At 44.0% G+C, this 14210-nt stretch overlaps 1 protein-coding gene and 1 pseudogene across 3 annotated transcripts in view; both read left to right on the forward strand.

The window, feature by feature from the left end:
• The window catches only part of LOC149454712 (glutamine--fructose-6-phosphate aminotransferase [isomerizing] 1), a 71063-nt gene that overhangs the window by 10849 nt on the left and 46004 nt on the right, over positions 1 to 14210 (forward strand). The window contains exon 1 of one of the 3 annotated variants that reach the window (XM_089687207.1): positions 4796 to 4927. The exons of the other annotated variants lie outside the window; for them this stretch is intronic. Within the exon in view, the coding sequence (XP_089543333.1) occupies positions 4921 to 4927 (7 nt within the window). The 5' untranslated portion in view covers positions 4796 to 4920. Of the gene's footprint in view, positions 1 to 4795; positions 4928 to 14210 lie in introns of those variants that run through there. 3 annotated transcript variants of the gene reach the window in all.
• LOC149454713 (U2 spliceosomal RNA) lies at positions 159 to 274 on the forward strand (annotated as a pseudogene).

Here is a 14210-nt window from a genome sequence, read left to right on the forward strand (position 1 = left end):
AGTGAAAGTTAGTCAGTCCCCCCCCCCCCGAGTGTCAGAATGCCCACCGCAGTCCCACTATAAGTTGCTGGTCGCCACTACTACTATTGAAAAAAACAAAATTCCAGTATATATACCACCATTTGTAGACGCTATAACTTTCACGTAAACAATTAATTTACGCTTCTTGGCCTTTTGGCTAAGATCAAGTGTAGTATCTGTTCTTATCAGTGTCCAGTGGGGGTGCTCCCGGCCATTCTAGCTTTGCGGGGATGGCTGTTGTATAGTACCCTCACTGGTATGATGGGGGTCCGGAAGGCTGGACCGGAGGGACAGAAACCAGGGAGCGCCATGATTTGTTCTGGGGCCTTGGGAGTAATTCCTCTGGGAAGGCTGGAAAGACCCAGTACCTCCTGGTTTGGACGGATCTACCTTGGTCTGACCAGAGGCTGAGGAAGCAAAAAGTCCGCAAACTCATTGCCCCCTGAGGAAGACGCTCTCAGGGGTGCCACTAGTAACACCTGGGTGTGGGACCCCACAGTGTGAAGATGGCACATGGTCACTGTTTTTCACCTCTTTTTGCACAGCGCCCTTAGGACCAGGCCTTTTGGCTAAGTCCAGGGCAATTTTTGCTACGGGCCTCAGGGCCTGGTCTGTGCAAAATTTGGCACGGTACCACTTTTTTATTTTCTATTTATTTAATTTATTCACCTCCCACGTTTGTCACTTTTCTGTTGCTTATGTGTGTGTTTTTCACGGATGGAGGGTGTGGGTCCTCGGGCCTACCCTGAAGTCTAGGGGGAGGATGTGTGGCCTTTTGGTTCCTTCCTCCCCTGATCCCTAGGGGGTTTTCTCTTTGGGAGAACCCCCTGACCTAGTACTGGATGTCAAGCTTCGGCTGGGCATAAGGAACGGTGGTCCACCAGGCCTTTTGGCCAGGAGGACCAAATGGGAACCTTGTCCCTGTCAGGAGCTTCGTGCCCCGGAGGATCAGGGTAACGGTTCAACCCCTTCGGGGGTAGGACAAACACACCCCTAAGTGCACTTTTTCGTGTGGTGTTCACACTTGCACTTTTTTTGTGATCACTTACGGGTTTTTCGTTGTACTTTGCACGTTTGCGGACTTAAAAAAAAAAAAAATTAATTTACACGTATTGGAATTTTTTTTTTAGTAAAGACGTAGCAGAATACATTTTGCCCCAAATTTATGAAGAAATTTGAATTTTTAAATTTATTTATTGGACACGTTTTATAGCAAAAAGTCAAAAATATATATTTTTTTTCTTTTCAAAATTGCCAGTCTTTTTTTTTATAGCGCAAAAAATAAAAACACGCACAGGCGATCAAATACTACTGAAAGAAAACTCTATTTGTGGGGAAAAAAATGACATAAATCTCATTCATGTACAGCGTTGCATGACAGCGCAGCTGTCAGTTAAAGTAATACATCGCTATATTGCAAAAAATGGCCTGGTCAGGAGGGGGGTAAATCCTGTGTAGGGCAAGTAGTGTAAGGCCAGGCAAGTTACTTGTTATGAGTATTGTTAATGTTTACATATTATTTGCATGGTTTAAAGGCTAAGTTCAACTTTAGGAATGTTATATATGTTACACCTGTATTTAGGGTGTAACATGTTGCTAAGCACCCCAACCCTTACTCCTGATCAGCGCATTCATAGTCCTTCAGTATTTCCTCCAGCTTTCTCCTGGAGAAAGCTGGAGGAAAGGTCTGCAGGAGCCTGACACTCCACTGATCATGGGTGCAATGCTTTGCAGGCTCCTGTGGGTAAAAATAATAAATGCACTTTTTTCCCCTGCAAATATATGTGCATGTATTACATTTTCCCATTAATGGTGAATTTAGCTTTTAAATATTGATTGTCTTAGTTTACCTCTTAGATTGTAAGCTCCTGACCCTCTTGTATTGAACTGTATTGTTGCTGTATTGTCTCCCGTTATATTGTAAAGTGCTGAGCAAACTGTTGGCGCTATATAAATCCTGTATAATAATAATAATTATATTAGGCGCTTCTGTCATATTTCATGTTAGTAAAAAATGTGCCCCATCAGCAATTTATTCAAGCTTTGTCCGTAAAAAAAAAAGTAATCGGCATCACTACCGGTTACTCCGCTTTCCTTTCACACTCCAATGACATGCTGATAGGTTAAAGTGATTCTAAACATTTATTTTTTGTGTGTGTGTAAAATAACAAACATGTCTATACTTATATGTTGTGTGCAGTGGTTTTGCACAGAGCAGCCTGGATCCTCTTCTCGGGTCCCCCGCAGGCTCTCCTGGCTCCTCTTGTCTGGGGGCAGCTTGCTATGGGGGCACACCCTGCTCAGTGTGTCCAATCACACAAGGAGCTGTGGTTTGGCCCCGCCCCCTCTCTCTATTCATTCCTGACTGGCTATGATTGCCAGCAGCCAATGAGGAGGCAGAGACCTGGGACAGCCGAGGCTGTCTTTCATATCACTGGATCACAATGGGGCACAGGTAAGTATTGAGGGGGCTGTGAGAGCTGCTGCACACAGGTTTTTTTTTTACCTTCATACATCGAGAGCATTAAAATTCATTAAATAGTATTTTTCACCAAAAATATTGCGTTTGAAATACTGATGCGCAAAAATTGTGTGACATAAAAAAATGTAACATCTACCATTTTATTCTCTAGGGCCTTTGCCTAAAATAAATAAATAAATAAAAACATTTTTAAAAAAATTATATATATATATATACGGCTCAAAAAAAATTTAAGGAACACTTTTTAAGTAGCAGAGGAGGTTGTTAATCATTTTCAGCTGCTTTGGTGTTAATTTAACAACAGGTGCACTAGATGGGCAACAATGAGACAACCCCCAAAACAGGAATGGTTTTACAGGTGGAGGCCACTGACATTTTTTCTGTACTCATCTTTTATGACTGTTTTTCACTAGTTTTGCATTTGGCTAGGGTCAGTGTCACTACTGGTAGCATGAGGTGATATCTGGACCCTGCAGAGGTTGCACAGGCAGCCCAACTCCTCCAGGATGGCACATCAATACCTGCCATTGCCAGAAGGTTTGCTGTATCTCCCAGCACAGTCTCAAGAGCATGGAGGAGATTCCAGGAGACAGGCAGTTACTCTAGGAGAGTTGGACAGGGCTGTAGAAGGTCCTTAACCCATCAGCAGGACTGGTATCTGCTCCTCTGTGCAAGGAGGAAAGGATGAGCAAAGCCCTACAAAAGGACCTCCAGCAGGTCACTGGTGTTAATGTCTCTGACCAAATAATTAGAAACAGACTTCATGAGGGTGGCCCGAGGACCCGAAGTCCAGTAGTGGGTCCTGTACTTTTCACAGATGAGAGCAGATTCACCCTGAGCACATGTAACAGACGTGAAAGGGTCTGGAGAAGCCGTGGAGAACATTATACTGCCTGTAACATCGTTCAGCATGACTGTTTTGGTGGTGGGTCAGTGATGGTCTGGGGAGGCATATCCATGGAGGGACGCACAGACCTCTACAGGCTAGACAATGGCACCCTGACTGCCATTAGGTATCGGGATGAAATCCTTGGACCCATTGTCAGACCCTACGCTGGTGCAGTGGATCCTAGGTTCCTCCTGGTGCACGACAATGCCTGGCCTCATGTGGTCAGAGTATGCAGGCAGTTCCTGGAGGATGAAGGAATTGATACCATTGAATGGCCCCCACTCCTGTCTGACCTACATCCAATAGAACCCCTCTGGGATATCATGTTTTGGTCCATCCGACACCGCCAGGTTGCACCTCAGACTGTCCAGGAGCTCAGTGATGCCCTGGTCCAGATCTGGGAGGAAATACCCCAGGACACCATCCATCGTCTCATTAGGAGCATGCCCCAACATTTGTCAGGCATGGATACAAGCACCTGGGGGCCATACAAACTACTGAGTACCATTTTGAGTTGTTGCAATGAAATTTCAGCAAAATGGACTAGCCTGCTGCATCATTTTTCACTTTGATTTTTGGGGTGTCTTTGAGTTCAGTCCTCTGTAGGTTGATACTTTTCATTTCCATCAAACGATGGGACATCCGTACGTTCCTAACACAATACCCCGTCCATATCAGTATAGATATCCAGCATGATATTTTTCCCCATTGAGATCTGATGTTTTCAGTCTTCCTCTCATTTGTTGAGCAGTGTGTATAATGTTTGGGGGTTCTAATCTGATTTAAACATGTAGGAGAGGGAAGGGAACTGGAAAGTGATTAATGAGTTGTTGACTATGGATGATTATTCTATCAGATGAGATCGATCAGAAATGAAATCGATCATTGATCACACTGTGTATAGCCTGTTAGAAGAACCCTGCTCACAGAGCTTACAATCTAAAGGGAGAGGCAGGTGATCCATAAGGCGATGACTGTGTTGGTGTCACTACACCCCACTGTGGGCTCCGTGTACAATATTCTGTACCCCCCGGATCGCTCCACTCTCCCCCCTCCTTGCACACAGCCGGCTCCCATTACACCCCATTGGCGGCGCTCCCTGTCCGTAGACGTGAATTGTGAATGGCGTCAAGAAAAAGGCCGGCCTCCATGGACGTTTCCCCTCTCCGCCCATAATGTCCCTGCGGCTCCGCCCACCCCGTGTAGTCACCATCAGCTCGGTGGCTCTGTAAGAGTTGGATCCGGCCACGTCACTGCAGCCAGTAGAAGGCGTGCCCACTTCACCTCCCACCAATCACCGGATAGATGAAACTGAGGGCGGGGATTATCAGAGGGGAGTGCCCAATGAGTGCGCTTGCCGGGAGTGACGGACGGGGGGCTGTCCAATAGACAGAATGAGGATAGTTCTGGTGACGTCAGGTGCAGGTCTGTGGTCCTTATGTAGGGTGGCTGAGACTGTACTAGCTGCAGACTGAGTCAGAGACACGCAGTGACATATCGCTTAGATCCGGAATACAGAGCAGACACCATGTGTGGTGAGTATTGGGAGCCGGGGGGCTCTGCCTGAGGAAAGCCCCTTCTATAGAGGGAAGACCCCTGATAGTCATTACGCAGCACCCACCAGCACAATGCTGACATTACTCCTACAGCCTGGGGACAATGCTTAGTGACTGCTGCCTGTGGGGACACCCTCCCCTTGTTGGTGACCCTCACACAGATCTCAGGACCGCCTCCACCTCGGTCTTATATGACTGGCTGCTCAGGAGCAACTTCATAGAGCATCTCTGGGGGCCCTGTGCACATAGGATGGGGACTCTGGGCTCATACTCCGAGCTGGAGGTATCTGATGTACAGTCATGTAGGTGATGGCATCTCTAGGGAACCATTCTGCAGTTGTAGACTCCTCTGGGGCACCCTCATGTAGTTGTTGGCATCTCGGCACGGCCGTGTTCATAGGCATGCTCTAAGGCACCATTGTGTAGTTGTTGGCATCTCTGAGGTAGTGTCAGGCAGTTGTAGACACCTCTGAGGCACTTCATCATGTAGTTGTTGGCATCAATGGGGTTCCATTGTGTAGTTGTTTGGCCTCCCTGTAATTGTTTGGCATTCTTGGGGCACCGTCATTTAGTTGTAGACACCTCTGGGGCACCATTGGGTTTGAGGGTACACTCTCAGGCAACATTGTGTAGTTGTAGGCATCTCTGGGGCAACATTGTGTAGTTGTAGGCATCTCTGGGGCAACATTGTGTAGTTGTAGGCTTCTCCGGGGCGACATTGTGTAGTTGTAGTCATAACCAGGGCACCATCATTTAGTCATAGACACCACTGGGGCACCATTGGGTTTGAGGGTACACTCTCAGGCAACATTGTGTAGTTTTAGGCATCTCTGGGGCAACATTGTGTGGTTGTAGTCATCACCAGGGCACCATCATTTAGTCATAGACACCACTGGGGCATCATTGGGTTTGAGGGTACACTCTAAGGCAACATCTTGTAGTTGTAGGCATCTCTAGGGCAACCTCCTGTGGTTGTATGCATCTCTAGGGCAACATTGTGTGGTTGTAGGCATCTCTAGGGCAACATTGTGTGGTTGTAGTCATCACCAGGGCACCATCATTTAGTCGTAGACACCACTGGGGCACCATTGGGTTTGAGGGTACACTCTCAGGCAACATTGTGTAGTTTTAGGCATCTCTGGGGCAACATTGTGTGGTTGTAGTCATCACCAGGGCACCATCATTTAGTCATAGACACCACTGGGGCATCATTGGGTTTGAGGGTACACTCTAAGGCAACATCTTGTAGTTGTAGGCATCTCTAGGGCAACCTCCTGTGGTTGTATGCATCTCTAGGGCAACATTGTGTGGTTGTAGGCATCACCAGGGCACCATCATTTAGTCGTAGACACCACTGGGGCACCATTGGGTTTGAGGGTACACTCTCAGGCAACATTGTGTAGTTTTAGGCATCTCTGGGGCAACATTGTGTGGTTGTAGTCATCACCAGGGCACCATCATTTAGTCATAGACACTACTGGGGCATCATTGGGTTTGAGGGTACACTCTCAGGCAACATCTTGTAGTTGTAGGCATCTCTGGGGCAACATTGTGTGGTTGTATGCATCTCTAGGGCAACCTCCTGTGGTTGTATGCATCTCTAGGGCAACATTGTGTGGTTGTAGGCATCTCTAGGGCAACATTGTGTGGTTGTAGTCATCACCAGGGCACCATCATTTAGTCGTAGACACCACTGGGGCACCATTGGGTTTGAGGGTACACTCTCAGGCAACATCTTGTAGTTGTAGGCATCTCTGGGGCAACATTGTGTGGTTGTATGCATCTCTAGCGCAACCTCCTGTGGTTGTATGCATCTCTAGGGCAACATTGTGTGGTTGTAGGCATCTCTAGGGCAACATTGAGTGGTTGTAGTCATCACCAGGGCACCATCATTTAGTCATAGACACCACTGGGGCACCATTGGGTTTGAGGGTACACTCTAAGGCAACATCCTGTGGTTGTATGCATCTCTAGGGCAACATCCTGTGGTTGTATGCATCTCTAGGGCAACATCGTGTGGTTGTAGGCATCTCTAGGGCAACATCGTGTGGTTGTAGGCATCTCTAGGGCAACATCGTGTAGTTGTAGAGACCAATGTGGCACCATTGGGTTTGTAGGTACACTCTATGGCAACATTGTGTAGTTGTAGGCATTTTTGGGGCACTATTATGTAGTTGTAGGCATCTTTGGGGCACCATTGGGTTTGTAGGTACACTCTAAAGCAACGTTGTGTAATTGTAGGTATCTATAGGGCAATATTTTGTTGTTGTAGTCTTCGATGAGGCATCGTGTAGTTGTAGACACCTCTGAGCTTACCTTTTTGTAATTGTAGGCAATTGTCCCCCTTCCTTTAGATTGTAGGCTCCACCAGCAGGGCCCTCACATTCCTTCTGTACTGAAATGTATTGTAATTGTACTTTCACCTTAAACTGCAAAGTGCTGCGCAAACTGTTGGCGCTATATAAATTTTGTATAATAATAATAATCTCTGTGGCGTCATCATGTAGTTGGCATCCTCATGTAGTTGTGAGCACCTCCAGAGCACCATTGTGTAGCTATGAGTATCTCTGAGACGCTGTCATATAACTATTGGCATTTATTGGGATGCATTTCCATATCTGTTGGCTAATCTTGGTTCTAATTTACATAACTGGCATTTCAGGTACATTGTCCTGTAGCTGTTTGCATTGTCATGTTGATTTTACCTTGGTTTTAACATCTCTGCAATTCTTTACCAAATCACAGTTGTATCTCCTTTAACTGGCTTAATGTATGATATTGGATGACCTCTCTGTAAATTTTTATATCACCTCCTTTTCTACCTGAGGTCCGGTTTGGATCCTTTGGATAGTTTGTATTGGTCTGGCTGCTGCTGACCGTTCCCCAGTAACAATGTATTGGACGCTGTGATCTGTATCTGTGCCACATCTGCTGGAATGACTGCTGTGTCTTTCTTGCCTTCAGCGATTTTGACACAAGTGATTTTATTTATAGGTCACCTTTCAGATGACATTCATGTCTACATTAAACCACCATTGTGTTCATTGTTAAGAAGTGGATGACCCATTCAGAAATATACACCACACAGGATGGAAAGCATTTGTTCCATATTCCTTAGTTCTCTGTTCCTTAGTGGTCAGCGGTGAAGTCTCAGGAGAAAAAATGACTTAAAACTTCTTCACATGACTTTACATTGTAACATTTCATTTAGAAATGTGGATTGATTGCTACATGTGTGGTCACGTGCAGAGTTGTTCTGGTTTTATACTGAGTACCATTAGTGATCTATCATGTTTTTTTTTTTTTGTTTAGTAATAAATAATGTTTTTTATTGAAAGACTCGCTGATAAAATCCTACATTTATGTGCAGAGCAGTAGGTAGGGGCAAAGTGCAGGAACCCATGGCAGTCAGATTACTGCCATGCTTCGTTCAGAGTATTAAAGTGATTGTAAGCCTTCACATAAAAAAAAATGATAAACAAGTTCTACTTACCTGCTCTGTGCAATGGATTTGCATAGAGCAGCCTTGATCCTCCTCCTTTGGGGGTTCCCCACCGGGACTCTTGGTTCCTCCTCTTCAGCGAGTGCTCCCATGGGAAGCTGTTTCCTATTAGGGCACTCGTATGCTGTCTGCATCACAGGATTTGATTGACAGCAGTGGGAGCCAATGGCTCCTGCTGCTATCAATCTGCCCTGTGAAAAGGGAGAGATCCGCTGGTGTCAGACACAGTGCTTGATCAAGACTAGGCTCAGGTAAGTAAGGAGGGGCTGGGGGGATCCTATGACACACAAGGTTTTCTCTTCCCTAATCCAGAGAATGTTTTAATGTAAAAAAAATACTTAAAGTGATGGACATGAAATGTGAACAAAGCATACCCTGCTAAAAGGTGTACTTGCCTCAGTTGAGAGCACTAAGTGTCATTTCTGTCTGCTGTCTTATTCCTCTGCTATCAGCATGAATCACTTCTGACAAGTTCTCCTGACACCAAGAGAAAAATGGTGACAGGGAAAGGACCTCCAGTAGATTGACAGCCACAGCTCTGTTCTTGTGAGCTGTGTGGAGGGCGGGTGTCCCTCCTCTCCGATAAGCTCTCAGATCTCTCTTCTCTTCTGCTCCCTTTTTTTCTGAACTGTCAGACAAGTTTTATAAACTCAGCACTTTAAACAGACGAAGAAAAGACAAAACAGGTACAACTTGTGTAGGAGGATTTTTTTCACCTCTGTAACAAGTGAGGCCAGTTACTTCACTTGGTTATATGTAAGGGTTTACAACCACTATAAGTCTTTATAACTTCTTGTAGCCAGACATCCCAAAAGGATGCATGTTATACTACTGTAGACCAGGGGTGGACTGACCATTTGGAAACTCGGGCTCTGCCCAAGGGCCCGGGGTCAGTAGGGGGCCCCATGAGATGCCCCTGGTACCTTTTTCATAGACTTTTTTGAGTTTGGGCAAGGACACAGGGGCCCCATGATCCCCTATTGCCCGGGAGCCCCATGAGTTGTCAGTCCACCCCTGCTGTAGACTGATCATGTCCTGGCTTTGGAGTGTGGGGGGAAACCCATGCAAACACAAAGAGACATGCAAACTTTATGCTGTTAGTGTCCTGGTTGGTATTGAACCAAAATCCTTAGTGCTGCCAGGCAGAAGTTCTAACTACTAAGGCAGGCCATAGATGAATCAATTTTTCTTTCCTTCTACCACCGACTATGTTGATGAAGGAATCCCTCCTGCGGCGCTTTTGTGTTCTGCTGGCAGGGTGCCTTCCCTGCTGGCAGAACACAATGATTATTGCTAGTGGCAGTAATCGTATGTAAAAATCCGACAGGCTAGTTGTACCCAAGTTGATCCCTGGATCGACTTGGGTACAATCAGCCTGCCCATAGATGGATCGAATCTTGGCTGGTCCCTACTGAACCAGCTGAGATTCAATTCATCTATGGCTGGCTTTAGCCATTGTGTTGCCAGTGGAATACAAACAATTTTTCCCAAGTGAGCACCACAGGAACAGTTAGAAATTTGTTTAAGAAACAAGAAATTTCCCATCCTGAGGATTTTATCTCTTTGTAGAGGAATGCAGTTTAATGGCCACGCTGTCAATCAGGTTGACTTTGAGTTCCTAGTGTGTAGGCATACTTTGTGGTCTCATGGATTAAAACACATTCTATATATTCTCAACACTGTCCTTTTATTGGTCCCATGTTAGACTGAAGTTGTATGTGAAAAATGCATCTCTTGGGATGTCTGTTCATATATAGATGAGCAATTCAGTTTGTAGGTGAAGGCAGAGAAAGGTAAGATTGGTTCCTATCCAGATCCTGTTATTCAGGATGTGTGCTTTCTGAACACAAACACCTCTCTGTTCATCCATCATTGCCGTCCTAACAAAGTCACGTACACTGCTGGAGATTCTTATCGGAAATAAAGGCGTTTTCTATGTACCTTCAGAAAGTTTGGAGTTAAAGTTTTAAGCTGACCATACACTAGTAGAATTTTTTTTCAAATGGTTGTTCTTAAAATAAAAATTTTGATTTTCTAATCACTAGTGGGGTCAAATCGATGTTCGTTTTTGACCACAGCGATTAGTAAATTTTAAAGAGCAGAGTGAAGAATTTTTCTCAAATGCACTATTTTTGTAACAGTGAATGTATTTATTTTTTTTTTAATTTGGGAAAGTCCATTCACTCCAAAATCAAACGTTAAAAGCAAATATTTTTTGGTTGTACCTCTGAATTACATTCGTCAAGTCATCAAATGTACTGATGAACTGTTTTGCATGAATGTTCGTAACTAGTGTGTGTCCAGCTTCAGCAAGGACCGGCCAAATTGTGATCAATGTGTGGTTGCTCCTTTTTAACAGAAGTCAATAGTTTGATCAATTTTAGTTGAAGGGACATTTAAAGGGATCCTTCTGTCAATATACAATGTGCTGGTGGTGGGGGATTCCTCCTTTCACCTCTATTGTATGGATGGAGAAACCTGTTAGCTGACTATAGGCAGAAACAAAAGACATTTGCTCAGGTTAGTAAATACTGTCCTGGAGATCTGATACAGTAATTGGTTTAGTGTTTGTTGTTGGCCCTCATGTCTTTTAACATATCATAGGGACTCCTGGCCACTAATTGGCCTTTGTAATTAATATGTAAGATAAATGGATTCCTCATGGAAATCCAGGTCTTGTCTTTTGTGTGGGCTGTGAACTTGCATATCTCCTGGTGTCAGGGCCCTGCATGGGGTCTTTGTAGACTCTCATTGATCTTATTATATTGTATTTACACTGAAGTTTTGGTGCTTACTTGCTTGTTTTGTCTGGCATTTGTCACAAAAAAAGTAAATGGCTATTTGCTTTGTGCATAGGGGAGATATTTGAAGTGTAGTCAGTGATTTTTTTCTGAATGTTTGAATATACTATTCAGTACTGTCTAGTAGATTTTCAAGCAGGATTAATTAGCTTTTTTTTGTTGCCATTGTGGATTCCTTTGAGTAATTACAATATAGTGTTTTATACTTAATTAGGTTTTGACTTGAGGGTGGTATGTGAAAACTCCAGAGCTGGCTGATCATGGGGAAAATAAGCACTATGATGAGATATTTTCATGTGCCTGTTCATTATCTTTTCCTTAATGAGCCGCCGATTGTGGTGTCTGTAGATGCATCATAGACAGAAGATCTTTGGTGAAATTGTTAGATTGCGGAACTGTCATCTAATGTTTCAGAGTATCTCTCATCATCTTGAATACCTAGGAATCCTTGAAATAGCTTTCCAGGCTATGGGAACCCCTGCTAATAATTAGTTTATCAGTACATTAGTGTGATGGTCACCAGGGAGAATGCTTCTTCCATTTGTGGTCATTCTGAAGATCTCTCCTTTTGTAGATGGCTAAATAGATCATTGTTGATAGTTAAGCCAGCCATAAATGGATCGAAATTCGAAACATCTATGGTCAGGCTTGTTGATCGACCAGCACAACCAGTCTGTTGGGTTGTTTTCACCAAATCACTGCAGGCAGTCATTGTATTCTGATGGTGGGTAAGGCTCCCTGCCGGCACCATAGCAATTCCCCCATCAATACTGACTGTGTCGATGGGGGAAATTAGCTATTTTCTTTCCTTCAACCCATGGTTGAAAGAAAATTTCATAATGTATTACTAACCTGCCTTACTAACCTGAGAGGCAGTTGATCAACATCAAGAACATTTTGGAGGGGATAAGAGACTGATAGATGCTTCCAGTATCCACTTAACACAAAGGGGCACAATAGCGATTTGGGACAGGATGCTAACCTGCCCACTTGATTGTTACTCCCGCCAGTGCTGATCCTGGTTGAAGGACTGTTTTAGGTTGTTCAATTACACTGAAAAAAATGTCTTTGAATGCTTCATGCATGTAGGTATCTTTTTAAAAAGTGTTATAGGGGAAGTTTTTTTTAAGGTGCTTGATAGTGCCTGTTTTGTTTTTTTTAACGTGCTTGATAGTGCGTCGTGTTTTATTTATTTTTTTTTTAAGGTGCCTGATAGTAAAGGCACAAATGACCGCCTAAAGATCTACTTGATGAAAGGTTTATCCATTATCAAGCTTACTCACATTTAATGTTTATACTTAAGGTGGTTCAGCAGGGACTGACCAAATTTCGATCCATGTATGGGCAGGCTGGTTGTACAAAATTTGATTTATCGATCAACCAGTGTACAACCAGCCTGTCATGTTATTTCTGAACAATACGATAGTTATAGCATGCAACGATCATTGTATTCTGCAGAAATATGGCATAATATCATAGCTCACCGGGAATGAATCCGCCATCCACACTGAATGTGTGGATGGTGGAATCTGTTAAAAAAAAATTTTCAATTACCCGCTGGTTGAACAAAAAAAAAAAAATGAATCATGTATGGCCTACCTTAAGGATGAAGGTAAGCTTTAGACTTATTTCAGGGGAGAAACCAGTAAAAATCAAACATGACCAGTCTATTCTTCTCTCAGAGTGTTGGGATGAGAATGTTGATGGGTCAGGAGTGTCCAGTGTGATTTATAAGTGAAGTTTGTGAATATTTTTTTTTTTTCTTTAAATTATACTTGCCTAAATTGATGCAGCATCAATTCCCTGCCAGCTCTAAAGCTGAGAACTGAGCAATCAAACACCACTGATCACTCAGTTCTTCCTGCCACTTTGAGCAGAGAACTGGGACTGTCCGTCACTGCTGTCTGCTCTGCTACTCCCCCGGTGCTCACAGGAGTGCTGGGCTATGTAGGGGGCAGGAGTGGCAGGCTCAGGCTTTCAGGGGATCGCGAGAGGCTGAGCCAGCAGCCGGTCAGGCCTCCTGTGTGGTTCCTGACCATATGGTTGCAATCTTTCCCAAGCCTGGACCGGTTCTCCGGGATCCCTCGATCACTTACCTTGTCCTGCGCTCCCACGATGTCCCTCCTGCAGTGTCCCCGGCAATGTAATCTAGCAGATGCCGGCATCTGTCATCTGGGTTCCGTCCCCTGCGAGCGTCGGGACGTATGGGGAACAGAACGGCGGGAAATTTGAAAATGACAAAAAGTGACATTCACTAAAATCACATAGTAAAACATTACTGTATCAAACCATTTCACGTACATTTTGTCCCGAGTGCTTTGTCCTGTGCCCTGCCTGCATTTTTACTGTTCTTTCTGCCTGGAAACTGAGAAAAGTCCATGGCATCCAAAAAGCGTCCCTTTAGGTCAAAAGCGGTTTTAGACCAGCTAGAGAACAGCGATAGTAAATCAGAACCACTTGCAGAATTGAGTGATAATGATTCGTGGGGAAATTCATCATCAGACACTGAAAACGATTTTGCGACTTTGCTCAGTGATCTGCGAACTTGGCACTATATTTCAAATTTCAGTGTTTTTGGTTTGAATATATTATTAAATTACATTTATTATTATTATATTTTTTATGATTATTTATTAAATTATAATTTATGATTTCGTGTTTCACGTTTTATCCTACCCGGGTTGTTTACTAGACTCTTGTTCTGACAGATTTCAGTGAGTTATTCCTAAAAATGACAGGCCTACAATAAAAAAAAAACCTATTTCCATGCAAAAAAAAAGTACCGCTTTGAGCACAGAAATACTGACATAATCATACCGCTAGGGAGGTTAAATAGAAATTCCATTCTTTTCTGTATGGCTGACTCTCATCTACTGTATGATCTGCAGTTTAGTGTGTGTTTAAAGGCCAACTATAAGGACCCATTCACACTTAGGTGTGTATATTATCACAAGCACTG

Source organism: Staurois parvus, unplaced genomic scaffold (assembly GCF_062004578.1).
Source record: "Staurois parvus isolate SC_StPar_1 unplaced genomic scaffold, SC_StPar_1.0 ptg000420l, whole genome shotgun sequence".
Taxonomy (NCBI): Eukaryota; Metazoa; Chordata; class Amphibia; order Anura; family Ranidae; genus Staurois; species Staurois parvus.